The 26,150-nt window shown below is 39.4% G+C and overlaps 1 protein-coding gene across 2 annotated transcripts in view; it reads left to right on the top strand.

The window, feature by feature from the left end:
• LOC109464170 (sushi, von Willebrand factor type A, EGF and pentraxin domain-containing protein 1-like) overlaps positions 1-26,150 on the top strand; it is a 42,237-nt gene extending 16,087 nt beyond the window's left edge. The window contains exons 3-26 of one of the 2 annotated variants that reach the window (XM_019761104.1): positions 4,364-5,253; positions 5,788-5,917; positions 8,217-8,350; positions 8,668-8,928; positions 9,353-9,535; positions 10,890-11,147; positions 11,539-11,751; positions 12,141-12,332; positions 12,572-13,051; positions 13,239-13,400; positions 14,148-14,309; positions 14,582-14,834; positions 18,222-18,430; positions 18,971-19,165; positions 19,462-19,692; positions 20,003-20,173; positions 21,339-21,542; positions 22,137-22,436; positions 23,196-23,378; positions 23,956-24,111; positions 24,756-24,809; positions 25,072-25,155; positions 25,320-25,394; positions 25,729-26,150. In XM_019761104.1, coding sequence (XP_019616663.1) covers positions 8,826-8,928; positions 9,353-9,535; positions 10,890-11,147; positions 11,539-11,751; positions 12,141-12,332; positions 12,572-13,051; positions 13,239-13,400; positions 14,148-14,309; positions 14,582-14,834; positions 18,222-18,430; positions 18,971-19,165; positions 19,462-19,692; positions 20,003-20,173; positions 21,339-21,542; positions 22,137-22,436; positions 23,196-23,378; positions 23,956-24,111; positions 24,756-24,809; positions 25,072-25,155; positions 25,320-25,394; positions 25,729-25,835 — 3,975 coding nt within the window. In that variant the 5' untranslated portion in view covers positions 4,364-5,253; positions 5,788-5,917; positions 8,217-8,350; positions 8,668-8,825 and the 3' untranslated portion in view covers positions 25,836-26,150. The remainder of the gene's footprint in view (positions 1-4,363; positions 5,254-5,787; positions 5,918-8,216; positions 8,351-8,667; positions 8,929-9,352; positions 9,536-10,889; positions 11,148-11,538; positions 11,752-12,140; positions 12,333-12,571; positions 13,052-13,238; positions 13,401-14,147; positions 14,310-14,581; positions 14,835-18,221; positions 18,431-18,970; positions 19,166-19,461; positions 19,693-20,002; positions 20,174-21,338; positions 21,543-22,136; positions 22,437-23,195; positions 23,379-23,955; positions 24,112-24,755; positions 24,810-25,071; positions 25,156-25,319; positions 25,395-25,728) is intronic. The other variant, XM_019761105.1, reaches the window with a different exon arrangement.

Raw genomic sequence — 26,150 nt, 5'->3', positions numbered from 1 at the left:
CATCAACTAGAAAGGTGACCTTTGCAAAGCCGTTACGGTTTCACAACTTCTTCCAAAAAATCCCTTCACCCTTTGGTGAGTACTCTTTCTCGCAAAGGCGATTATGGTCTGCCCTCCGCGTCTATCATATAAATGATACACGCAAAAGTCGGGTCGTCTTCGAAGTACCTTATGTATCATTTCAATGATACGTGTAACTACCTAGGTTCTCCAAATTCGTACTGATTTCCAATATAGTAACCCCACTTTCATATCTACGCATGTGTGGGACGGGTACACTGTACCAGCAATCATTTGATAGCCAATAGAAGAGTTACCACTTTGAAGAAGAATTGGCTTTTACAAAGCTGTGCCTTTAAGGTTCACTGTCTCCATGTAGTATTTTTGCATCGATTTAGGTAAGTCACATGGTCTTCAAGGTGAAAAGGTAAACTTCAGGTATTCTGGCACCTATTTAGGCTTTTTCAAAAGTTGGACTGACATGACTTCCGGGTGTTTCATTGTAATGATACAATTTGGAAAACCTAGGTAGTTACACGTATCATTGAAATGATACATAAGGTACTTCGAAGACGACTCGACGTTTGCGTGTATCATTTATATGATAGACACGGAGGGCAGACCATAATCGCCTTTGCGAGAAAGAGTACTCGCCAAAGGGTGAAGGGATTTTTTTATCGTCTCACACATGCGTAGATATGATAGTGGGGTTACTATATTGGAAGTCAGTCCGACTTTGGAAAACCTAGGTAGTTACACGTATCATTGAAATGATACAAAAAGCACTCCGAGGACGACCCGACGTTTACGTGTATCATTTAAATGTATATGATAGACACGGAGGGCAGACCCTAATATTCTCGCCAAAGCGTAATTGGATTTTTGGGAAGATGTTGCGAAACCTTATTGGCGCAGCTTTTTAAGAGCCAAGTGGTAACTCTTCTATTAGCTATTTAAATGATTGCTGGTACAGTGTACCCGTCTCACACATGCGTAGATATGATAGTGGGGTTACTATATTGGAAGTCAGTACGAATTTGGAAAACCTAGGTAGTTACACGTATCATTGAAATGATACAAAAAGCACTCCGAGGACGACCCGACGTTTACATGTATCATTTATATGATAGACACGGACGGCAGACCCTAATATACTCGCCAAAGCGTAATTGGATTTTTGGGAAGAAGTTGCGAAACCTTATAGGCGCGACTTTTTAAGAGCTTTTTTTCATTAAATTTCACTCCGCAACGTTTCCTTCGCTCTTCGGCGTGTAATATACTAGTAACCGAACCTCGTAAGCCGTGACCCGGAAGTAGATGGGATTAGCGGTATCACGGAAACCCCCATACAGTTCGAAAACCTACGCCAAAATGAGTTCTTAGCTAGCGAATAAAGGTCAAATTTGACGCTACAAAGCTCGTTTTTGTGTACCATTTTGATCTTCAAGTGAACTTCCCAAGGTTCCCTGCCTTGTAAGGATTACAACGACATATATGTTAGCCTGGCTTTCCCGATTCTGACTGCGCTATGATAAATTCTGTGAACCATGCTAAGGACTCATTTCGGCGGTTAACAGGGTTTTCATTTGCCGCCATATTGAAGGAATGATTCCGTGCACAATAATCCAATTCACTTGCAAATTTTCCAAATATTCGCATGAGCATAATTAGAATTTTTCCACCAATGACGTCCATGAAACTCAAACTTCTATATGAGAAAAGACTCCCCATGTGCTTATAGCAAGGAGTATTCAATATTCATATGCTCAATTGGATGTTATGCTGACACAATAAATTATTTTACCTCTCTTTCAGGTCTGTCCTGGATTACCCTTTGCTGCATAACCAGAGCCGTGTACTCATTACCAATACAATCACTGCCGCCGTGCACTGTGCTATTGCACTCATAACAAATAATAACCACTGCCGCCGTGCACTGTGCTATTGCACTGATAACAAATTTACCTACTGCTGCCGTACAGACTGTGCTTTTGCACTCATAACAAATAATAACCACTGCCGCTGTGCACTGTGCTATTGCACTCTACCAGTCTCTTCCGTTTGTGCTCTATCTGCCACTAAGCACTGTGCATTTTGCACACAAACACTATCTTGCCATTCTGCAGACTGCATTTTGTACTAGGTCATACCAGGATCTGCCACAAATCACTCAAGAAAACATAACTACTGAGTATACGAAAATCAAAGCAAACACTCCACAGGGAGACCTATGTAGGGTTATCGGCTGGAGCTTCTATTGCATGGGATCTACATTTGATCAGAAAATCCCCCCCCCCAAAAAAAGATCAATCCAGGAATGCCTGAAAAAGAGGCAACAGTTTTATAACTATAGCTTAGGTCACTCACATAAGACACCAACACACTGTTAAGTGTTGAATTTTGTTACCATTGAACCAATACATATACACATGGGCTCTCTAATACAAAGGAACCCAGGTATTCATAAAATTTTATAATTAATATACACAAAATTTACTTCACTGCTAACAAACAGACAAAGAAATCTTAGTGTATCTCAAAAATATTCACTTACTTTCCATACAATTTCTATATGTTTCCAACTACACGATTATATTAATTCCATACAATTCTTATATTTCATACTAGACAACGATATTGCTTCTTTAAAATACTATTTCATAACGTTTATATGAATGGTTAGGCACCCCAGGTAACATTTTGTTCTTCAGAATAAAACGTTATCACTTTTAACACGTGTCTCTGCTCTTTGTAGAAAAACATTCATCAATATTCTTAAGACAGCACAATTTCAAAATGACACAACATAACGTGAAACATAATTCCTTTATTGTATTTTGAGAGGTTTTGAGATTTTGAGAGGTATTTTGTTCAGACACGTGCTAACACACTGTGACAAAACTCACACTGCCGGGGTTTATCCGCCATCCCAAGACAGGAACGCGATAGCCAGGCCACAGATGGCTGTGTTTCAGGGCTGTGTAATTCAATCTTTGCAGCGTGACGACGACGATATAATGATTTGAACAGGCCTAATTTGATTTAAACATTAGAAATAATTCAAAACTAGCATATCTTGATAAATAAAAAAAATAAGAAGAAGAAAGAAGAAGAAGAAAAATACCTTTAAGACATAGAAAATTTTGAAATCCGTAAAGCTATAACACAGCTAAGAATCAGCAATCACAAATTGAATATAGAAACAGGAAGATACTAGTTTTACAATGTAGCCCCTGACCAAAGATTTTGCCCATTTTGCCCACAGAAAATTGAAGATGAATTTCATTTTATCATGGAATGCTCTAGATATGATGTCCTACGTGATAAGCTATTTAAATTTCTCACTTCAAATACGACAGATTTTTAATAGACTTGTTGCTACAGATAGATTTGATTATATATTTAAATGCAACAGCCCACACAATGCAAAAATAGGCTACATACATAAAGGACTGTTTTGTCATTAGAAAGAATACTGATTTGCTGTCACATGTACCCATAAAAATCCGCCTGATTGTAAAGCCTAAGATAACTTTTGATGATTTCTTTTCTATATATGTAAGTTGATAAGTTTTCTTCTGTACCTATCTATTTTACTATGCTACTTATTGTTACCTTTTTGCCATACAATGTACCCTATACAATTGTCGTGCAATAAAGTTCTTCTTTATTACACGTTGGCAAGAGATGTGGTAAACCACTGCAGGGTTTACCCTGATTAGGGTATAGTACATACCCTGATTGGGCTTTTGACAAAGCAACAGCACTAAAATCAGTCAAATCTGTACAGAATAATAAGACGACTTCCTCAAAATCCAACAAGGGTCTTGTAGTATTACCATACATAAAGGGGACTTCTGAAGTAGTAAAAATTTCGGTAAATATGACATCGAGACTTGCTTTCCATCGACGCGGACTCTAAGACAAATTCTAGTCGCTCCAAAGGACAAAACACCCAAGGAATATACATGTGGAGTGGTTTACCACATCTCTTGCCAAGGTGTAACAAACAAGGGACAGTGTAAAGAAACAGACATCGGTGAAACAGGACACCCCGTCTCGCTGGAAAAAGTGAAAATTCTGGATTTCTTCGCGAGAGGAGTAAAGGAGGCGGTGTGCATTCTGGCCAACCGTCTAACACTGAACAGAGACGGGGGGTTACACACCTTATCTGACACGTACGGCCCTTTGCTGCAATCACGTGTTTCCTACTTCAAGCCCCGGAAGCTGCAGTAGAAGGGCCCATTCCTTAAACAAGGCTGACCATAATCGCACATATTTATTTACGCCTGGGGCCAGTTTTGAACCCATACAGTGGTTTAAGTGGTAATACTTCAATCATATTTTTTTTTTGGTCTTGCAGAAAGTGGAGATAAACAAGCCTGCTTCACTGATCCTACTCCAGGATAACGTGGCAGTCCTAGATGTGGAAAGTCAGAAAAATGTCTTATGGTTCTGCAGGGATGCGACCCAATATCTTGTCATCAATGAAGGGAAGTAATGAATTAGTTTAATTGCAGTTCTGCGCGGTACGCGGTAGTTCTAGAACAGGCTGCAAGGTGGCTTAAACAATCACAGCGGCAGAACGTATTGCGCCTGCACTAAACCCAGATTTTGACGTCTTTTAAATATTTGGTCAACAATGCATCTTTACGACATTATATAAGACGTTCTGCTGAAGTTCTTTTAATAATACATTACGGGTTTTGAGTGCTGTTTAAATTTTCTTCTTTGAGAGTAGTGGAACAACTATAGTAGTTATCATGAAATCGAGGGAGAATGAACTCAATCAATCGATACTTACTCGGAAACATGCAGATGAAAGTACCTTCCAAGTGACGTGATATGCGACAATAGATGCCGAAACGAGATATCAGCCTGCTTCATGTGTAGGCTTAGTGCCCAATTGTGTGGTGTATCCATGAAGTATGATAGACAATTAATCGCAAAACCGCGATACTTATATAGCCTGTGGTTTAACAGACGTTGCTGTACGATATAACTAATGATATAACATAAATAATTATTATTCCTCATTGTCCGTATCTCTGTAGGCTTTTCTTATCATCCAAGTGTGTAATGATGGTTACGATAACACAAAAAATTGGATATATTTGATGTATTTCTCTGGTATTTCTTTTTCAGGTGAAAGAACGCAAAGGTTTTTCTTAGAACTCGGCATAGGCCTGCTAGTTGGAGGACTATTTAGTCTTATTAAGTGCATTATCTTCTGCCCAGTTCGCGACCCACCAGGTTTGTACAGTTTTAATCGCGTTGAAAACATATGTAGCCGTGTCTGCTATGCAATTGTCAAAATGTATGTTCACTTGCCTTCGTATCCATATTTTCACGTTTTTTTTTTTCATTTTGCCACCACGTCTTATGGTGTCACTATTTAGCCAATAACTTTGCGGTCTCTTACGATAAATCTTTTATACCAGTAAAACTGGCATCCCCCTGCATATTTACGATATTAAAAGTAAGCATCCGTTTAATTTCATAGCTTAAAGATTCAAGCATGTTTCGTACCTCTGATTATTACTCAAAACGTTTGAGAATGCATTAAACAACTCCATTATCGATAAGAGATAATATTAAATTCCAACCACCTGGTAAGAATTTTAGAAATGATTTTAATGATAAATCAATATTCATATTTCTAAATGTTCGTCACATTATTGATTTTAGGAACCCACGTTTATGTTACATACAAAGAATGGCGTTTAGCAAAGTTTACTAAGACAAAGCACTATGCTTTTATTCAATTATTTTAAACATATATTTTAGATACAACCCCGCCAAAGTTTTCGTGCCCTATGGACATATCTGTTTATGCTCTACCCCTGGAGAAGACGGCTGAAGTATCCTGGGACGAGCCTTTAGCATATGATGCCCAAGACCGAGATTTTAACATTCCGTACGTATGTGATATTTTTAGAGGTTAGTCATGACAAAGGTTCTGAGCTCATCATTGCGTCTTTAACGTCATTATGACACTATTTGTGTGAATTTTGGCTGAAATAAGGAAACAGCTTATAGTACAACATCTGGTTCGACAGAAAATACTGCAATTGCATTTGGGACAACTATCAAAAAAGGTAAAAAGTACCACAGATCATAACGATTCTTCATGCAGTTATTGAGTTACTAGGTTCTTTTTTACCTCTTTAATAAACTGACGCTGTTAAAAAAAGCTACGGAGGAATCTTGACCTGGAATCAAAACCTGGCTTCTTTACAAGAGCTATCCACAGGAAACACAAAATGTAAAACTTAGAATTCCTGTGACTGTAACAAAATAAACTATACACGACCTCATACCTTCGCCAAATGATGTTAATCTTTATGACGGACAGATTATAGATTATTCCCCTTGATTATGCAAATAGGATCCCTACTTGCAGGAAGTATATCAGCTGATCATATTCTCCAACAAAAGACTATTATCTTAACAAATTATGCCATTCTAGCATGTGCTCATAATTGCAGATATGCAGATAAGGTCATTTTTTGAATTAGTTGTGTTTAATGATGTTCACCTTCACTTAGCTTACAAATACCTTAAGTATGAAATTCCAGGCAGTTACAATTGCTGAATTACAACATTTTCTTATCAATCCTAAACAGTACACCTGGGGTCCGCGCACTATATATTCTGTAATATATTTTTTTTGTTTCTAAAGATTTTTTTCTGAAATATTTAGGTAATTGTCACCCACAAAGTTGTCCCTCAATACAGTGCAAAAAACTCAGTTTCCCCATTTTTTTAATTTTTTTATATCGCGCCAGTGCCCGCGCCAACTTTGATGTCAGGTAGCGTCTGAACGGCTAGCGCTAGAACGGCCAAACGTAGTGACTTTTCCTAGAATATTGTTGGCAACAATTGTATATCATTGCAATAAGATAATAATTTTTTGTGTTGCCATAGCAACGTGTTTCTGGCAGGCATTTTTTTTCTAAATTTATTAATTTTTGTTTCAACAATAGAATTTTATGGGTTTTATGTCAAGTTACTCATGGTTTCTAATATTAATAACATCCCATATAATTTTATGTACATTTTATTATTAAATATACATAATTTATGCTAATTTGATGACGTCATTGGTCAAAATCCAAGATGGCGGAGCATATCATTAGAACAGGTATATACAGGTTATTTTCATTAAAATTTCATAAATACCTACATTTCTTTTCACAAAAATGGTTTATATGAAGGACTTTTGTATGATCACAATGTATTTTAGACTTTATTATGAAAAAAAAAAATATTTTTGAAAATTCAAGATTGATGATCCAAGATGGCGGATATCTTAAATATGCATGACGTCTTTTTATGAAGTCACCGGGGTTGCTATGGGCAACATAAGACTTAGCACACCCTAATATTCTGTCATTAACACTTTTGGTAAAGTTACGTTGTATGCAATTTAGTTTTCAGGGAAAAAACCAATCTAGACAGTTTTGGCCAATAAAATCACGTAAATGACGTCATAATGACGTCACATTACGTCATGACAACATAAAAAATTATAGATATGATACATTTTTACTAGTACACCACCAAAATTTGGTGGTCCTACGACATACCGTTCGCGAGATCTGAGGGGGGGGGGGTCAAATGAGCCCCCTGGTCCAACATGCCCAAAAAAGCTCGGTCCAGGTAGGGTTAATGTACGTTCAACATCATTAAAACTAACATGCACATCTGAACCTCATTTGCAAAACAGGTAAGACAATGCTATTGTAAGGAGCCATTCCTTGCCCAGTCCCCAAGCAAAGGTATGACAATAAAGAGAGGAGATTAGAGGTGTGCTTTGAAGTACAGTGTATTTTGTGAAAGAGCACGTTCTAGACTGATATTGTTAAAACTTGTTTCTAAGAAGTGGTCACAGAACTAGTCTACTTACCTCTAGGGGTGGCGGGCTCTACGATTCTATATAGTTAAGAAAAGTTAAACATTTGGGTACCCGATTGGTAGTGGTCGCCGGGAGAATCATCATATGCACAGTCAATTGAATTAACTAATGAAAACGGGGGCCTTATTAGTATAAACATTGACAAAAGATCAGTAGGACAAAGGGGCAAACATTATTCGGCGAGAGTAAAAGATGTTGGAATTCCGCTTGTTTGTAAGACATTTGAGTACTTCTAAAGTCCGGAAAGCAACTTTAATATGTACGGAAAGTTGTGTGCAACGATTTTTTGTGTACACAGCACAAAGCGGATTCCCGATTCACCCAAGCCGGGAGATTTTCTTACGGCAGATGTGTACACTGTTACATATACGGCGAGCGACGCCTCCGGTAACGCCGCCACCCCCCCTTGTACCTTCAACATCAATGTGTGTGGTAAGTAATAGCTTAGGGCTGTCATTAGAACTTTATGTGTTACTGTTTTTATTTAATGGTCGTATGGCTTTGTTACGATTAAAAGAAACCGCTTTTAACAATGTCAATTTTAATACAAATTTGTCTCATATTCAAATTTTCCCCTAAAAAACATACTTCAAATTGCATGATTGTAATATCTTAATGTGGCTTCTTCTCATTTTTTTTAAATAGCATGCGTGATAAATGTTCAGAGTGGGCAACATATTCCTACACATAAAAATATCAATAAAATGCTCATGACGAATTGCTTATTGATTTTTGTTGATATTTGACAGTGACAAAATGCCCTCATCCGTCCGAAATATGGGATCAGGTGAAGCAAGGAAATATGTCAGTAACATTCTACCCCAACACAAATGATATGCTACTCGGAACTACGCTTGCTGCGACATGCAAATGGGGATAGGTTTTGAGTGACGGTTCACCACGGATAATGAAGACCTGCACAGCGGGACGTGAACTGCCCGCTGGAGTCTTCTGTAATCCTCGAACCACTGATATTGGACAATGGGACGGCAAAGATATAAGTTGCATACGTGAGTGCATTTTAGATATTTTAGTTTTATATACAATAACAATGTTTTGTGCACTTTTGTAGATCAAAGCAGTATTCAGGCTACAATCAAGTGACACCATGTAAATTTATATTAAGCCGTTACAGATTAAAAGAAGTCGATGTGTAACGGTTGATTTTGTTTAAAGGAAACAATACCCGTCGTATGGATATCAATTGTCTATACCTGGCTGTCTGTATAAATCAGAATCATATATCGTCACCCGTTGTAAGATATGTGTGTGACTGTACGATAATTTCGTATATTTTATCTACGAGCATTTTAATACTTTTAATACTGGTTAAAAACCCAAAGTTGACAAGCAAAAATTACCTTAGCTTAACGGCGTTTTTAATGTTTTATGTCTCTGATTTCATGTCGAATACCCTGCGGTATTTCTTTCTAGCCGTACGGTGTGATCCATTACCGCCGCCATACCGGGGACGTGTTTCCTGTACCGACGATTACAACTTCCTCAGTGAGTGCACCTACAGCTGCGACGAAGGTTTTGACATACCAAGTGGGATGAACCGAGTACGAGTTTGCACAGCCGCTGCAGAATGGACTGGCAGAGAGGCACAATGCAAAGGTACGGAAAACAAGTTCCAATGTTCACGGCGGTCTGTCACTACGGCATTCTTTCCCATTGCTATGCGCGTTCGAAAAGGTATCTGGTTACAAGACGCTATTTTGGCCTGTTTTGGACTACCCGTAAAATATTTGAAAATACACAACTAATATTTAGGGGTAGATTTCGTCAAATCAAAATGAAAGTATCGTCTTAACATCCTTCAAATGTTAGCTTTTTATGTTAAATCAATGATTTTTAAAAATTTCGCTCAGAAAGACGATTATTTTCGGGTTTCCGAGCACAAGTCATGTCACGTTTTTAGGCAAACATCGTTCAAACCTGGGTACGTATATTACCCCAGATCCCCGATTTTTATATTTTTCGCAGACTAGGAATAAGACAAAAAATCGTGTTTTAGGGATTTTTTAATTTCTGATTTTAAGTCTAGCTTTTGTCGACATATTGGTGAAAAAATGGCATTTTTTGACATTTTTCTCACTAAATTACCCATAATTCAGAATTGAGGCCATTTTTCAAAAATCCCTAAAACACGATTTTTGGGACAACCGTTACAGTCATTTTGAGCCGTAAATGGGGTATGTTTGACTCTCCATGTTTCCAGGTTTGAACGAGTTTTGGAGACATGTCATATCGCCAGAAAGTGTGCATTGTGTTATTCATACTGGCGTAAAGAATTATTACAGTATTCAAGGTCACTCAAGGATACGACAGTAGCTTCGCTACATGTTACATGTCCACCAAAAATAATAGCGGACATGTGCTGTCCAGGAAACTGTTTGTATCTATAGAAAAGTGTTGTTTTTTATCTGTTGCAATGCACGGAGGTAGAAAGGCTTGTTTTGCCGCTTAATAGTAAATGACCGCAGGTGACCCCGAAATAGAACGCGGGTTCGATTCGAATTCCCCAGATCGAACACGATCGAACACAGTTCGGGTTCTATGACATGTGGGAACTTTGCAGCCCAGATTTTACCACCGTGGTTAGAAATGTTCCAAATATATGCATTATAGCCAAAAAAGAACTGCATAGCAACTGATGGTCTATATATTCCTGATTTTGTCAATGTAATTTTCCTCTTAAGTCATCAAGAACATAAGTTAAATCGGAATGTTATGTTTACAAGTTACTTTCAGAAGACAATCAATAGACTAAAAAGAAAATCAAGGCATTTAAGAAACTCGTAATATTTGCATTATTTTTTTCTCTTCTCTTACAGCCTAATAAAAGTAAAGTACCGTAAACAATTTATGTATATATTGTTGGCTCACTGTTTAATCCCAGTTAGCCTTAAATCATCAATTCCGAAGTTAATAAATGTTCATTTTTAGTTTTTCTTTTTCTATATTACAGACATCATTAGGCCAAGAATTGTGGACTGTCCAGGACCTCTTCTTATTGAGTATCTAGATATGAATGATAAAGAGGTAACTGTAATTTGGGTAGAGCCATCAGTAAGTGATAATGCAGACCCCGGCCTCACAGCAGACCTATCAGAGGGAAAACCACCTGGGTCATCGTTTCCTGTCGGAACTCATAGAATTGTATACACAGCAACGGACACAGCGGGCAATGCAGCCATTCCTTGTGAATTCACAGTGTCGGTCAGAGGTGATTATCATGGTTTCCATATGTTTGCGAATTAGATTATGTGGTATGTCTTCATCCGTCCGTCTCTTATGACTATAACGATGATATCAAGAAATCGATCACTGCTTCTGCTCGTGTCTTGGTAAATATAAATATCACAAAGCCATTTGCATGTAGAGAATTTTATTTAAGGTCGTCTTCTTCTGGGATATAATTTTTGCTTTTTGCTCTAGTTTCTGATTAGGTAAGTTCTAGAGTTCTTACTGTCTGTTTGGTAGTTTCTTTCCCAAAATGCACCTAATTGCAAATGCACTTCAAAAATGCATGCTAACGTTTTAATGACACGAATATTAGAATGCTCACCAACTTAACTGAACAAGGTTTAGAATTTTTTTTTATGAATACTTTTTAGAAATCACATGTCCGGAAGTTAAAAAGAAGCCGTACCAACTTGTGTCATGTCCTGGCGGCAATTCGTACGGTTCACGTTGCGAGTTCTCGTGTGAGGATGGGGCCCGGCTCATCGGTACGAACTTCTCGTATTGTGGCAAGACAGGGGACCCTCCAGTTGGCTACTGGGATTGGGATCTGGATCAGTTGGAGGACAGCCAACCTAAATGTGAAGGTAAGTGTTCCTGAATTATATTAGTAGTGTATGTCCCTCACAACTTCAAAAGCTAGGGGTCTGAAAGTTCAGGTTAGTGATACTAGACTCTTCATTCCATTCATGTATAAAAAAGGAACTTAAGAATCACATTTTAGCTCCTTGGTATACATAACCAATCTGCCTGTCTGTTGCATTTTGTCCCAAAATTAAAAAAAAAATCTGTCCCCTTTCTCATAATTAATCCGGAATGAATCACGGGTAAACGAAAACCAATCTAAATTATTGAATGTTTACACTATTGGGACGATTTGCAATTCATACCTGACTTTCCTTTCCCACACTTTCTATTAACACATTTCAATATTTATAAAAAAACGTGAGCACCTTACCTGATTTTATTTTTACAGGACATCCATGTCGATCTCTAAGGGTACCACAAAATGGAGCTCTTGCCTGCGACGCATGGCTTTACGGGAAATATTGCACGATGCTCTGCAATACTCGATACGACATTCCTCCGGGCCTGCGAATCAGAAACTCTCTCTGGGTTTGCGGATCTTCAGGAAACTGGGACTACCCGGACCCACCACACTGCTCTGGTCAGGAGAAAATGTTTTTGTTTCACACATTGATTGCGGTTTGCAAATGTTGCTATCCATTAGAGTGTTTGAAGAAGTTTTTCCATACATTTGTATTTCTGTAATTTTGATTCATATTAAACATATCGATTTTTTATTACCCAACGTTATTCAAAAGGCATGGAAGTCCTTGTGTTTGTATAAAGAAAATTAACGGGTAATCCACCATAAGACCATAAATGAATGCTTGTTGTTTTTAGAAAGAAGACGTCCATCTTCTATGCGACTACCCTCCGAACTGCAGTACTTTGCAGGGGACTGCGGAAGCTCTGACACACAAGAACAAATCAGCGAAAATTTTGTCCAGATATTTCAAGATTCAGGTTTTGGTTCGATCTGTGCCCATCTAAGCTGCACAGTAGAAAATGTAAACGTTATCTGTGGCAGCACTTCACGACGAAAACGTGATGATACACAAACAAACTCATCTGAGACATCTGTACTGACAATTCAGTTCGACTTTGCACTTCCTATTTCTGATGAAATTTCCGTATACGAAAGTGAACAGGTGTTGTATTCCCTGGCAGATGAAACAAGCAGGCAGGTCTTGTCTGGAAATTTGACAATGAAGAATGTTACAGGGGTAGAGTTGGTGTTAAATCAGCAATCCTTCAAAAGTGGGCTAAGTGAATTCCAGTGCCCTGACGGAATGGAGCCTCGTTACGACACATTTTCATGCAGTAAATATCCTCTTTTATTTACATTTATAATTATTCTCAAGTTTAAATTGTTGCAATATTTTTCCGGTAAGACGGCCATAAATTCTAAAAAAAAAAAATAGATGTTTACTTTCTTGTTGCAAATCTGTGTCATGTTTTTTGTAGTGTTGAAATACTATCGGTTAGAAATGGCTTCTATTCACTGCAGTTGGTTGCTCTGCCGGGACTTTCTACAATAGCATGACCAAAAACTGCCAAGAGTGTCCGATCGGAACCTTTCAAGATGAAGACTCACAGTTCGATTGCAAGAGATGCCCACACGGATACACCACTGTGGCAGAGGGAGCAAACAACGAAACTGTTTGCAGACGTAAGTTTCGTAGACTTGTATATTTCTATCTTAGATTCAAGCTAACATAAACTCAAAGCAGATCATACGAATACCAGGCGGTTTCTGTTGGCCAGAATAGTGAGCATTAATATCTGCTGACACTGAAACAGGGAGAAGCATTTCTTTTGAAAATTGGTGTTGTTCCCCCTCCTTGTTGTCTAATATAATTTTAACAGCAATGTTAATAATATAGGTGCTAAAGCTTTTGCAAGCGATTTATATGTTGCATCTCCGACAACTTACCCGCACAAATTTCTGTGGTAGTTCATGCGCCAACCTGAACCACTGATAATGCTGAATACTAAAAGATGCTGACTAAGGATAAACCATTGAAAAAATGATTAGGGTTCTTGTAGTTTAAAGCAGGGCAATAAACCCACTGTCAATTGCATTTTGCGTAGGCAAAAACTAGGTGTTGTTAATAGCATTTAACTTTTCGGCTGTCAACAGATCTAGGTAGCTAATGGACAGTCCTCTGGCTATTGTGAAATATCCTTGAAGATTAATTTCACAATATTTGAAAAAAGAAAGTCAGCTTAGATGGACATAGGCCTTTGTCTACATCATGACCTAATAGAAGTAACGGAGTTGCCAATATTGTAGAAATTGTTTCAAGGATAACAGAAATCTCACTTGCTTACGCACACTCTAAAATGGTAGAAAAAAAAACTAGAAAAAAAGCTAGAAACATGAGTAATGTTGAGAAAAAAAAACGATTTTTTGCAGGTGAATGCAGGCCAGGCACATTTTCATCTAACGGCGTGCAGCCCTGCTCTCCTTGTAACAGAGGGGAATATCAGCCCACAATGGGAGAAACGTCGTGCATTTCCTGTCCACCGGCTACCACGACATTGTTTGAAGGAGAAGCGGATGTCTCAGCTTGTGAAAGTACGTTTATACAGCATTTCCGGCAACTGATAATTTAGTTGTTAAACTCGGAAATAATTAGATCAAATGAAAAACTGGTAATGCAGACTTACACATATAAGCATGGGCAGTGAACAGAGAAAAACCTATTGAGTAGTTTCGTATGCTTCGCGGCAAATGTATGATATAATGGCTACAGATTTTCGATAATGTGTACTCGTCTTGAAAGTATATGAAAAACCTGCTATTTAAGAGTCCTTTCTTGTAACTTTTGTCAATGTCTTTTTTTTCAGATTTTGATCTCCAGTTTCCCCGACCATCCCCGAAAGTCTCGGGTTGTGTAATCTATGACGATGTGGAATTTAAAAATGCTAGTGGCATTACTGTTTCATTTTGGGTTTGGTTTCATAACAGTTGTCACCCGAATGCGTCGATGTTTCACTTCTATTGTTTGGACACCTCCAGAGAAAATTGGCGTAACGAAACTACTCAATACCCTTGCTTCTACATGTCATCACCACAAAATATACGCCTTGGACTACGAAGGTATGTATATGACTACCATTTTACTGTAGTTAGGCATATTGGTCATCACCAGTGTTAGAGTGTTCTTTTCCGATTGAAGAAGCAGAGACTCAGGTTGCAAGTTGCCAGGCTTTATTTCCACGTCCCACCTCTCTGGAACCCTGAGACAGACTCCCCCTTCCCCCTGGAATGCCTTCCTGACCTCGATATTCCATTTCGGGCTTAACCGTTACTTATCAGGGAAGGGTATAAACCTACCGGTTTGCAATTTTCTCTAGCATGTAACACCTCCCCCAAGATGATAAACATGTGAAACATTGTTTCGTCATCTGACAACATGCTCACTACTACTAATACTACTAACAGGGGAATCAGCTACCTTAAAACACTACTCTGTTACAATACACTTCTACTCCGGTACTTCACCTGGTCAGCCATGGCATGCTCTGAAACTTATTTCACACCATACTCCTGCTTGGTGCGTTTTCCTGCTGCCTTCTTTAGTTGGTGCTGCCTCCGCAACCAATGCAGCCGACCCCTACGGTAAACCGGATCCTCCTCCATGAGCTTCTGTATCCTCCGTTTTATGATACTCTCGCTCCTCACCTTTGCCTTCGGAGGATATGCGACTTGGCCACCTTGCTGGCGTCTCGCTGGAATCTGATATCGTGGTACCGCTGACTCCATCTTCTCACCACGCCCAAGGCACCTCTTGTCCTCCCCCAACTCACTCTGGATCTCCTGAGTTGTTACCGGACCTGCCCTACTTCCGACGCAGGCCGCCCTGTAGTCGTTGCCTAGCAACACTGGATAGGGTGTGTTCATCACCCCTACGTCTACCTCTCTCACGTTACCATCTACTTCCAGCTCAACTCTGGCCGTAGGAACGCTGTCAACAGCCCCATTGGCCAGTCTGAATTTAATGGCATCTTCTGTGTATGCCTTCCTCGGCACCAACGTCTTGTTGACAAAGGTTCTGGAGCTCCCAGTGTCCCTGCACACCTGTACTCGCTGGCCGTTCACAGCTCCAGTGCTGCTGTACTTGCTGTCTTCCGCCAAGTTTCCATCCGCGTCCCAGGGCTTGTCCGCTCCCTGCGCGAACATACTCTGTGCCACCACATTCTTCTTTGAGAACCCTTTCCCCAAACTAGGGTAATCAGCTTTCACGTGCCCTGTTTCACGACAGTGGTAACAGGTCTTACGGAAGCCTCCCCCAGGCTCCCCGGAGCCACCTTGACCGCTCTTCCGGGCAGGCTCACCCTCAGAGCTTGATGAGTTGCGTGGACGGACACCTTCAGCCAGGCTCGTCTCGTGAGCCATCAGATACTGGTCACTCATCTTCCCCAACTCCTCCAAGGACTTTGGTTTCCTCTCTCGTAGGTGAATCGACAGCTCTAAGGGGCACAGATCGAGGAATTGTTCCTGAACAATCAGGTCGCAGATTCCTTCATACGTCTTGGGAGTTTTGGACAGCTCGATCCACCTGTTAAGGTAACTGCCCAAACGTACGACGTACTGGTCCGGCCCCTCCCCCTCCTGAGGAACTTCAGAACGGAACCTTTTCCCGAACCCGTCTTCTGTGAGCTCATATTTCTCGAGATGATGGCGTCCTTCACTTTATCGTAATCTTGGGCATCGTCATCAGATAGCCTGCTATAGACATCCAGTGCCTTCCCCGTGAGTAGGGCACTCAGTAGAGACGCCCACGTGTCTTCCGCCCAGTGGTTAGCGCGCGCAAACCTCTCGAATCTCAGGAGGTATCCGTCCATTCCCTCGCCTTCTGTGAAGCTTGGTAGTCTCGGCGTCTTTGCCTTGACGTCTCCTGTAACTTCTTTCTTGGCCTTATGGTACTCGATTTCCGCCTGCCGTACCTTCAGCTCTTCCATCTCCAGCTCATGTCTTCGTTGAGCCTCTTTCTCCTTGGCCTCATTCTCCCTCTTAGCCTCTCTTTCCTTGGCCAGTTCATCTCTTTCTATAGCTTGCTGGGCCATCACAAACTTCAGGAGGTTTTCCCCCTCCAAGCCCATCTCCTTGCCTTGTTCGATTAGCTTATCCATGGCTGACACAGGTACACCACCCCCTAGCCACAGTCAATGAACGGTCCCTGCAGTCAATGCACTATCCCTCCCAGACTCAGTGTCTCTGATAAAAGTGGGACCAGATGTGACCAGTGAACCCCACTCCCAAAATGCTATACTGAACTAGCCCTAGCGGAAGCTATCTGTCAACAGCATATGGCTAATCCATCAACAGCACATTCCTAAGCAGAGTAAAACCTCACAAAACAACACAAGACTTCTAGTAAATACACTTCTAGGAGATACAGACTTCTACTAAGTTCTATAAACTCGCAACAGGTCAACAGAACAACGAAATACTCCACGTGTCTTCCGCCCAGTGGTTAGCGCGCGCAAACCTCTCGAATCTCAGGAGGTATCCGTCCATTCCCTCGCCTTCTGTGAAGCTTGGTAGTCTCGGCGTCTTTGCCTTGACGTCTCCTGTAACTTCTTTCTTGGCCTTATGGTACTCGATTTCCGCCTGCCGTACCTTCAGTCTGCTTCAGTCTGCTCTCTCTCTGCCACTGTCTTAAATTATATGATAGTTCCTACAGTTCAGTACATGAATCCTTTAAGACAGTCCCGCTGCTCACTCCTCCTCGAGTCGTCAATTTCCGGAAAGCGTCCATACAACACTGCTGGGCTCCACAGCGTCCCGTCTTCTCCGGAATTCCCTCCTGGACTCTCCTCTTGCTGGACTCTCCTCCGGTCGCCACCTGTAGCTCCTATCCGCGAACCTTGCAGTATATCCACACTACACCAAGTCCGCTGCTTTCTCCTCTGTCTGGTCTCCCGCCTCAGCTTCCAACTTTGCAAGATTCTCACAAAGCCCACTTATCTCTGCTGGTTACTGTGAGTCTTCTCCTCTGGCTCCCACGTGCTAGACGTCTGGTCTCCAGCCTCAGCCTCCAACTTTGCACAATCCACACAAAGTTCACTGATTCTTGCTGGTTACAACCTCCTCCGGCGTTCCACTATACACCTGAGATCCCTTTTCTCCAATCCTGCCGACAACGCCAATGTTAGAGTGTTCTTTTCCAAATGAAGAAGAAGAGACTCAGGTTGCAAGTTGCCAGGCTTTATTTCCACGTCCCACCTCTCGGGAACCTGAGACAGACTCCCCCCTCCTCTCTGGAATGCCTTCCTGACCTCGATATTCCATTTCGGGCTTAACCGTTACTTATCAGGGAAGGGTATAAACCTACTGGCTTGCAATTTTCTCTAGCATGTAACAACCAGAACGAAACTAATTGTCCTTGAGATATTATGTATGGTATTGCTGCTCCTGCATGCATAATTTATCAAAAAGGCTACCTAATGAGAAAGAAAATGTATGTTCTTTTTTTTTCAGAAAAAATGAGACCACAGAGATACAGACAGGTGTCAGCTGGCGCCATGAAACCTGGCACCATGTTGGAGTTGTATACAGTGCCACGAACAGCACATACATGATCACAGTTGATGGGAAAGCTGTTGCAAATGACAGTTTTTCTCAGCAACTACTGCACGAGGGCATCAGCCAGCATGGACCACTTTGGCTAGGCTGTCACATTACTGAAGGTTAGCCAATGTAACATAATGTTGCCTTTCCCATCTTAATTAGCAAACGCTTAAGTCAATGCGGCTAATGCTACAAGCGCTTTAAATAAAAAGGCATTTATTTACAAGGGCTAAAAAGGGGATGTAAAATAAGGGGCTGTCAAATGATGCCAATTTCAACGCCTAAGAGAAAGGAAAAACTACAGAAAGGTATGTATAGCCAAAAACATCATTTATGTGCATGTCTTCTTGGGCCCTTGTCGTCTTGTCAGACGATCTTCAGCATCAGTCGTTCTCTGGCTGGGCAGCGCCTCTCGTGGCTGGTACAGCCGATTCTGGCCCGGCAGGCTCTGCCGCAGAACCGGCAGCAGTACATATGCATGTACTGTCATCCTAATAGCAACACATAAAAATGGAAATTACTTTTATTTTGCATTAGAAAAATCGAGAAAAATAAAACATTTTAGAACGATAGCTCAAAACCTTCTATCAGCTGTCAATTTTCAGCTGCCTCTTTGATTTTTAACCTAAAATCACTGCAATGGTATTTTTATATATTAGGCACAAATGGAACAGAATCCTTTGCTGGCTTCATCAGCAACGTGAACATCTGGAGTCATGCCAAAAACGAGTCGGACCTTCTGGACATGGCACGAACGTGCGTCAACAAGAATGCTGGGGACGTACTTAGTTGGTCTCAACTTGCTACAGCCAAACAACTGAAAGTGTCGCTCCAAATTCCTAGTCTATGCGATGGTAAGTAGGAAAGTTGTTTCTGATAAATGTTAACATCGCCATACATTCAAATGACTCTGTTTTAAATTTCGTACTCGATGGTTAATTGCCATATTTCAAAAAATTCTGTGTATGGTCTAGTTACAAGCTAGGCCCCGTCACCATTACCACCTTAACATGATAATAAACTTGATTTACTCACTCATTTACTTATTCATTCATTCACTCACTGACTAACTTACTCACTCTCTCGCAATGTTTCTTTCTTTTAGACGGTTATCTTGTCTCTAAATACAAAATTTATATCCCTCATAAAGACACCGACGAGTGTGCATCAGCACCTTGTGGAGACAACCAGTGTGTAGATCAACTCAGAGACTACAGTTGCATCTGCAAGACTGGTTTCATTGGGCAAAACTGCGAAATCAACATCGATGACTGTGAAGACAACGTGTGCCAGAACAACGCTACCTGCCTGGATGGTGTAGGAAACTACACATGTCTGTGCTCAGAGGGGTTTGTTGGGGACTTTTGTGAAGTGGAGTCAGGTATCCTTACAATTTGCATAAAAGAAAAAGTTTATTCATGTATCAGCACATCGTACAAATCTAATATAGAACTAAGGGCATGCTCTAAGATCTATGTACCTATTATTATTAGCTAAGGTATTATGTCGTGGAACTCTCGTTGGAAACTATGATATATGTTGCTACTAAACTTGCTGTGGCAGTTTTAAAAAGCCGTATTTACATGATGCTCTATATACAGTGTTGGTTACCACGCCAACTGGGCAGCAAATTCTTGAATTGAAATTTGTATTGTCCGTAAATTCTCACAAATAGATGCCTTTTACTGCAGTTGATGGCAACTGGGCACCATGGAGTCAGTGGAGCAGCTGCAGTGCTTCTTGTGGCGGAGGGAATCACAGCAGGACCAGGGAATGCATCAATCCTCGACCTATGCACGGGGGAAGCAACTGCACGGGGCCATCTTTTGAAATAGGCGCGTGTAATACGCAGAATTGCCCAGGTGAGCCCAATAGCTTTTTTGCATATACACCGAGGCACAGATAGATGGTCTACAATAGAGCAAATTGCAAGTTAAATTTAATATCTATCATCATATTAATCATTCATGCCTGCAACTGAGTTCTTGACACTGTAATCTAACATACAACTAGAAAGGCCGACATTTGCTTGAGAGCAAATGCAGCAGATGGCTTCACCACATCCCCCATACCGAAAATGGATCTATCCTACGATGGCTGCCAATAGTCTACACCCCAATGCAGCAATGGAACCTTCCAATGCCGGAAATAGCCCAAAAGCTCTATTCTACATAACTTTAAAGTGGTATATGTCAAAATCGTGAATGACATTCTTTGGACATGTGTCCAAGGTATCCCCATACCAAATTTCAGATCATTCGGATTTAATATTAGGGCACAGGAGCCAAAAATATACATTTTTGGTCCGAAAATAGCCAAAAAGCCCTATTTTACACAATTTTAAAGTGGTATATGTCAAAAGCGTGAATGGCATTCTTTTGACATGTGTCCAAGGTATCCCCATACCGAATTTCAGGTCATTCAGATTTAATATTAGGGCACAGGAGCCCAAAATATACATTTTTGTTTCGAAAATAGCCAAAAAGCCTTATTTTTTCCAATTTTAAAGTGGTGTATGTCAAAAGCTTGAATGACTTTTTGTAGACATATGTCCAAGGTATCCCCATACCAAATTTCAGGTCATTTGGTTTTAGTACCTGGGAACCAGATCTCAAAATGTATATTTTCTGCCTGAAAATGGCCAAAAAAACCAAATAAAACAATTTTTCAAAAAAAAAATGAAAAAAAATTCGTCGGGGTATTGGCCCACTCTACGTCCATGCCAAATTTCAGGTCATTTGGCTGAAAAACGGCTGAGTTGAATCCCTTTAAAGAAATGGCAGGAGGAGAAGAAGAAGAAACATGAGGGAACACAATATGTCTTCACCACTTTGTGGTGAAGCCATAACTAATGGCCGTCATGATAAATGGAACTCATATAGACCTCTTGGTCTGCAAATTATTATGACTTAGGGACCACGATGTAGGAGGAGCGTTAGATTTTTTTTCTATATAATTTATTTAAATAAATAAAAACAAGTTATGCCAAGTACGTATACTGAATGAAACTGCTGAATGGCCCCTCAGTTTGCAAAAATCTTACTGACCCGGTCAACGGATTTGCAACATGCAACTCTACTGGTGAGGAGATTTACTGTACCATCTCCTGTAAACCTGGGTTCGAGTTCTATGATCAGCCAAACCTTCACTACCACTGTGGACAGTCAACATTGCACCAATGGAACCATGAGACACCAAGAAATCCCATGGCAAGATATCCTCCATGCACAGGTAAATCTTTTTTAATGATTAGTGATAAAATAGATTTGATTATTTAACACAATTATAAAGTAAGAATCTGTGACGGAGGGTAAAAAAACGAAAGGAAAAAAGGCTGTGCAGGTTTCAATGTACTTTTAACAACGGTTATCATACAAAAGTAAGAAAATGAGCTAGTGGGGTTGAACCTCTTAGTTGTAAATAAATGGGTTAACTAATTTTCATTAGTAAGAAATTAATACAATTAAAGTATCTTACTAGTTGAAAAATAGTTAACATCCTTCTGTAGCTCATTGTTTTACAAGTAAGAAAATTGAGACAGAGGGGTACGTGTTAACTTTTTCACTAGTGAGGAAATTGCGATAGATGGGTGTTAATTTTTTCTATAAGCGTTTATGCCGATTGTTAACACGAATATATTAAACTAAAATATTAGATAAATAGCTAGAGCTGATTAAAGTCACGTAGGTCAACTGCCTCACAAAATGTAACATTTTACTGCAACGTTTGCGTGCATACTTTTGTGTGTATAAGGTCAATCTAAATGGAAATTTTGTAAAAACATAATGTTGCATTATTGACTTGCTCATTTTGTATGCTTTTCAGAGGTAACTCCACCAAAGGCGTTGGATGTGAAACATGAGATGACCTATTCAAATCTTTCCTGCAAGACAGAAGAGAGTGCACGATTAGCAAAACTAGAAGTTGAAAAAACTATTCAGACAAGGGTGAAGGATATTGAGTGCGTTAAACGTAACTCATGCTACGTCAGGGCAATTGATGTTGAACATTGCTCAGGCCAGACTGTTGAAAGTGACAAAGTAACGGTTACTGTTGAGCTTTCAAGCATTTCTGTTGCTGAGAATGAGACAAACAACACCGACAAAAACCACTCATCCACAGCAGGTAAGATCTTATTGTAGTACATTCAAGCATCCTAGTGTCAGATGTCAAATTGCATTAGAATTAGAACTAGATACGCATAAAGGACCGTGTAATATTTGTGTGTGTGTGTGTGTGCGCGCGCGCGCGCACGTGCGTGTGTGTGTGTGTGTGTGTGTGCGTGCGTGTTTGTGTGTGTGTGTTTATGTGTGTGTGTGTGCGTGTGTTTGCGTGTTTATGTGCGTGTTTGTGTGTGTATATATGTATGTGTGTGCGTGTGTGTGTGTGTGTGTGTGTGCGAGTACGCGTGCATACATGTATTTGGCGTATAGTTTAAACGTTTATTTTGATTTACTGTAGAAGTCATTATACAAGATTGAACGAACATTTATTTCCAATTCAAGACATTGGAAGTAATTATTTTTCTGTTTAGATCCAATTTCGTCAAAAAATAAGCACCCTAGCTTTTGTCCCGTGTCCAAGTTTCCTTTTCGCCCAATATGACCGAATGTTAGAGAATGAGTAAGTTTAATTTAAACTTTTTGGGACCTTCAGTTTAAACTTATACTAGACGTTTTTTCATGGTAGAACATACTGACAATTTTTGTGAAGTTTGTGTAATGTTGTTGTTTTGTGTTGTTGTTGGAATCCAGGAACATTAGTTGTGCAACTAATGAATATCCCAATAAAGTACAGGGTTTCAAGTATTCTAATACCTATGTGAAAGTGTACTTCGGTTGACATTTTTGCAGTTTTAATAAAAAAAAATCTGTCTTTTTACAGGGAACCTTGCTGTCACCATAACAGAGTTGGAACTTGCCGCACTACAGTTGGAAAACATGACTTTTAGTGATGACTTTACTGTCTTTATTCACAATGACGCGTATCCTGTAGACAATAACGCTACAAAGACGTACGGAGTTACTGAGTGCAGCATTGGGGAGATTGTGGTTATGTTTTATTGCGGTACGAAAGTTTCTTATCGAGGACTTTCTGATAACACTAACTTGACTAAAACAGTTAATGGTTCATTACTTCTTCTTTTAAACATCTTTTTTTGAAAATGCTTATGTTTAAAAAATCGATGTACTTTGAAAGTGCCAAACATTTCCAGCCATAATAATGTTAACGGAATTCCATAATTGCTAAAGATAACCATATATTATGTTTGATACATTCGCTCAAACTGTAATATTGTGACACAATTTAGCATTTTGGAGAAATTTAAGTGGTAATATCTCTGACAAAGAGGGAAATTTTAGTTGACAAGTCTTTACCTCCTATATTCTATATCAGAAACACAGGCATCGGTATTACTCTTGGCTTTAGCTTCTTGGTGCAGTGTAAATAGTCTTTGAATGCATATGGGCATTAATATCACTTACAATGCCACGCATGCCCAGTTTGTTAAAAAAAAACAGAACAAAACACAAAAATAAAATGTTAAAATGAATAGTCAAGGATAAATACCCTACGCATATCCATTAATTGAAGCAATATTAATAAATATAAATTCCAAACGTTTCTAATGTTGATTTTACAGTACCCTGTCCTATTGGGACCAGTTTCAACAACGGGAAGTGCATAAAGTGTGATAAGGGCACCTACCAAAACGAGACCGGGCAAGTGAACTGCATAACCTGCCCAACTGGCCTAACCACCGAAGGATTTGGAGCATTTGACGAAGAAGATTGCTTAGGTGCGTACAGATACGTAAACGTAGACATGTTCGAAATTATGCAGCTACAGTTAGAAGGATTGACTTTTTGATTTGATTTATTAGGCTGATAAGGGTGAAATTGAGTGTGTCCGTACGTTCTTAGCTATTCGGATGCACGATCTCAAAGTAATTCCGGCATTTTGTTAGCTGGAGATTATAATGCACGTATTTGTGCATTCATTAAGGCACTAATACTACTACTACTACACTAATGAGTCACGTATCCTACCTTTGTTTAAAATATAGTCAAACACTTAAAAATGGCAGTCATAGATACTATGTCCTTATGTATCTGCTAGGCATTTTTTGTATTGAAGTTTGCACTTCAATGCACCTTATACTGTACTACAAAAGTCTTGATAGAGTTCGAAAAAATCATATTCTATACTTATATCTCATATTACACTTATCCACAGTGAGGTATGTTGAATTACCTATAAATAAAGTATATAAAAGCGGTGGGCAGGACATGCGATTCAGTTGTGTTGTAAGCAAAAACTCCGTTTTTATGTTTTGTTTGCAATAATAAAATTCATTTAAATGTTATTATATTTGAAATGCATCAATTTTATGTAAAAAATATCTAAAATTATATTTATTGTTACACGTTGTTTTCCTACCAGTGTTGGAGACGGCAGTCAGCACTGAAGAACCAGTAACGCAAGTGGTAGGAATGGGTAAGTGTATTATGTGTATTGTCAACAATGTTAGTATCAATGGCAATAACGATCGTTTTTATTATTTGTTAAAAATACATCGTTGGATCTTCGGTTCAAAGACTTTAGAATAAAATATGGCTGTCTTTAATATAATTATGTCTTCTGTGCAGTCACTATTTATCTTTTACAAAGTAAAAAGCAAACTAATTAAGAATTTGAATGTGTAACAAAAAAGGGAAGAAATATTTTAAGACCTGAAATTCAAAATCTCCGATTTCAGACTCAAAGATGATCTCTATTGCGGCCGGAACAGCTGGGGCGCTGGGTCTTATATTCCTGATTTCATTCGCTGTACTTCTCCAACGTAAATATTCTGTCTATGTATAGCAGGTCAATTTTGACATTTTGATCTTTTTTTTTTGCTGTTTTACAACACATGTAATATCTTAGTTCGTTCTTATTTGCTGTTTTACATTTTAATTCTATAAACATGATGAATAATACTTATTGGGTTCCTTTGGGGAAAAGGATATCTGAACAACAGAGCAAAAGTGTCAAATGAGTCAAGGATGGCGTCCGAGCACGAAAAGAAGTCTGCGAATTGTAAGTATAAGACAGCAATATCTTGTGATATACGATATTGCCAAATTAAAAGAATAAAAAAAATGAAGCAGTCTAAACATTAAAAATGAACATTTGCTCTTTGCAATCTGTCTATTTGTCACTATGTAAATGCCACATTAGATTAAGACATAGGAAATGTACGAATACAGCCTTTTTTTCAAATTCAGCGCTTTGCACATGTATTATATTACACTAATTTACAGGAATCTGTAATTACATTGTAAAACGCATTATTTCAACCCAGCGTAATTCCAAACAGTATTTCCATCCTGAAAGTAACAAATATTCTGCTTTTTTTTACAATAACAAACAGCCGAGCTGGAAGGAGACCATGGAAGACTGCCAACACAAATGCAAATGAAACAACGTAAGATGTACCTACCAGGAGAGGAGAATCTTAAGAGTGAATCCAAGGTATAGGTGGCTCAACAGGACGCATTATACTCTATGGGTCTATAAAGAATTCCATTTTACGTTTTACTGATTTTAATTATATGCTCTCATAAATGCACAGCATTACTATAGTTTTAGAATGCGCATCAGTTTTTCAGCACATTGTATACAGTTTTCCGGATATTTCAATGCAAAGTGGACTTTTTTACCATTAGATTAAATGTTTTAGAGGGACTAAGCACTTCTTTACTGCACAGCATCATAGCAAAGACAATTGTCAGTTGCATATTATTCAATATATAGGTAAACAGGTAGTCCTACAACTCCATATAATTAAATATA

The sequence above is a fragment of the Branchiostoma belcheri genome, unplaced genomic scaffold, assembly GCF_001625305.1.
Source record: "Branchiostoma belcheri isolate BF01 breed outbred unplaced genomic scaffold, Haploidv18h27 scaffold133, whole genome shotgun sequence".
In the NCBI taxonomy this organism is placed as follows: Eukaryota; Metazoa; Chordata; class Leptocardii; order Amphioxiformes; family Branchiostomatidae; genus Branchiostoma; species Branchiostoma belcheri.
This window is presented reverse-complemented; position numbering and strand designations above follow the sequence as displayed.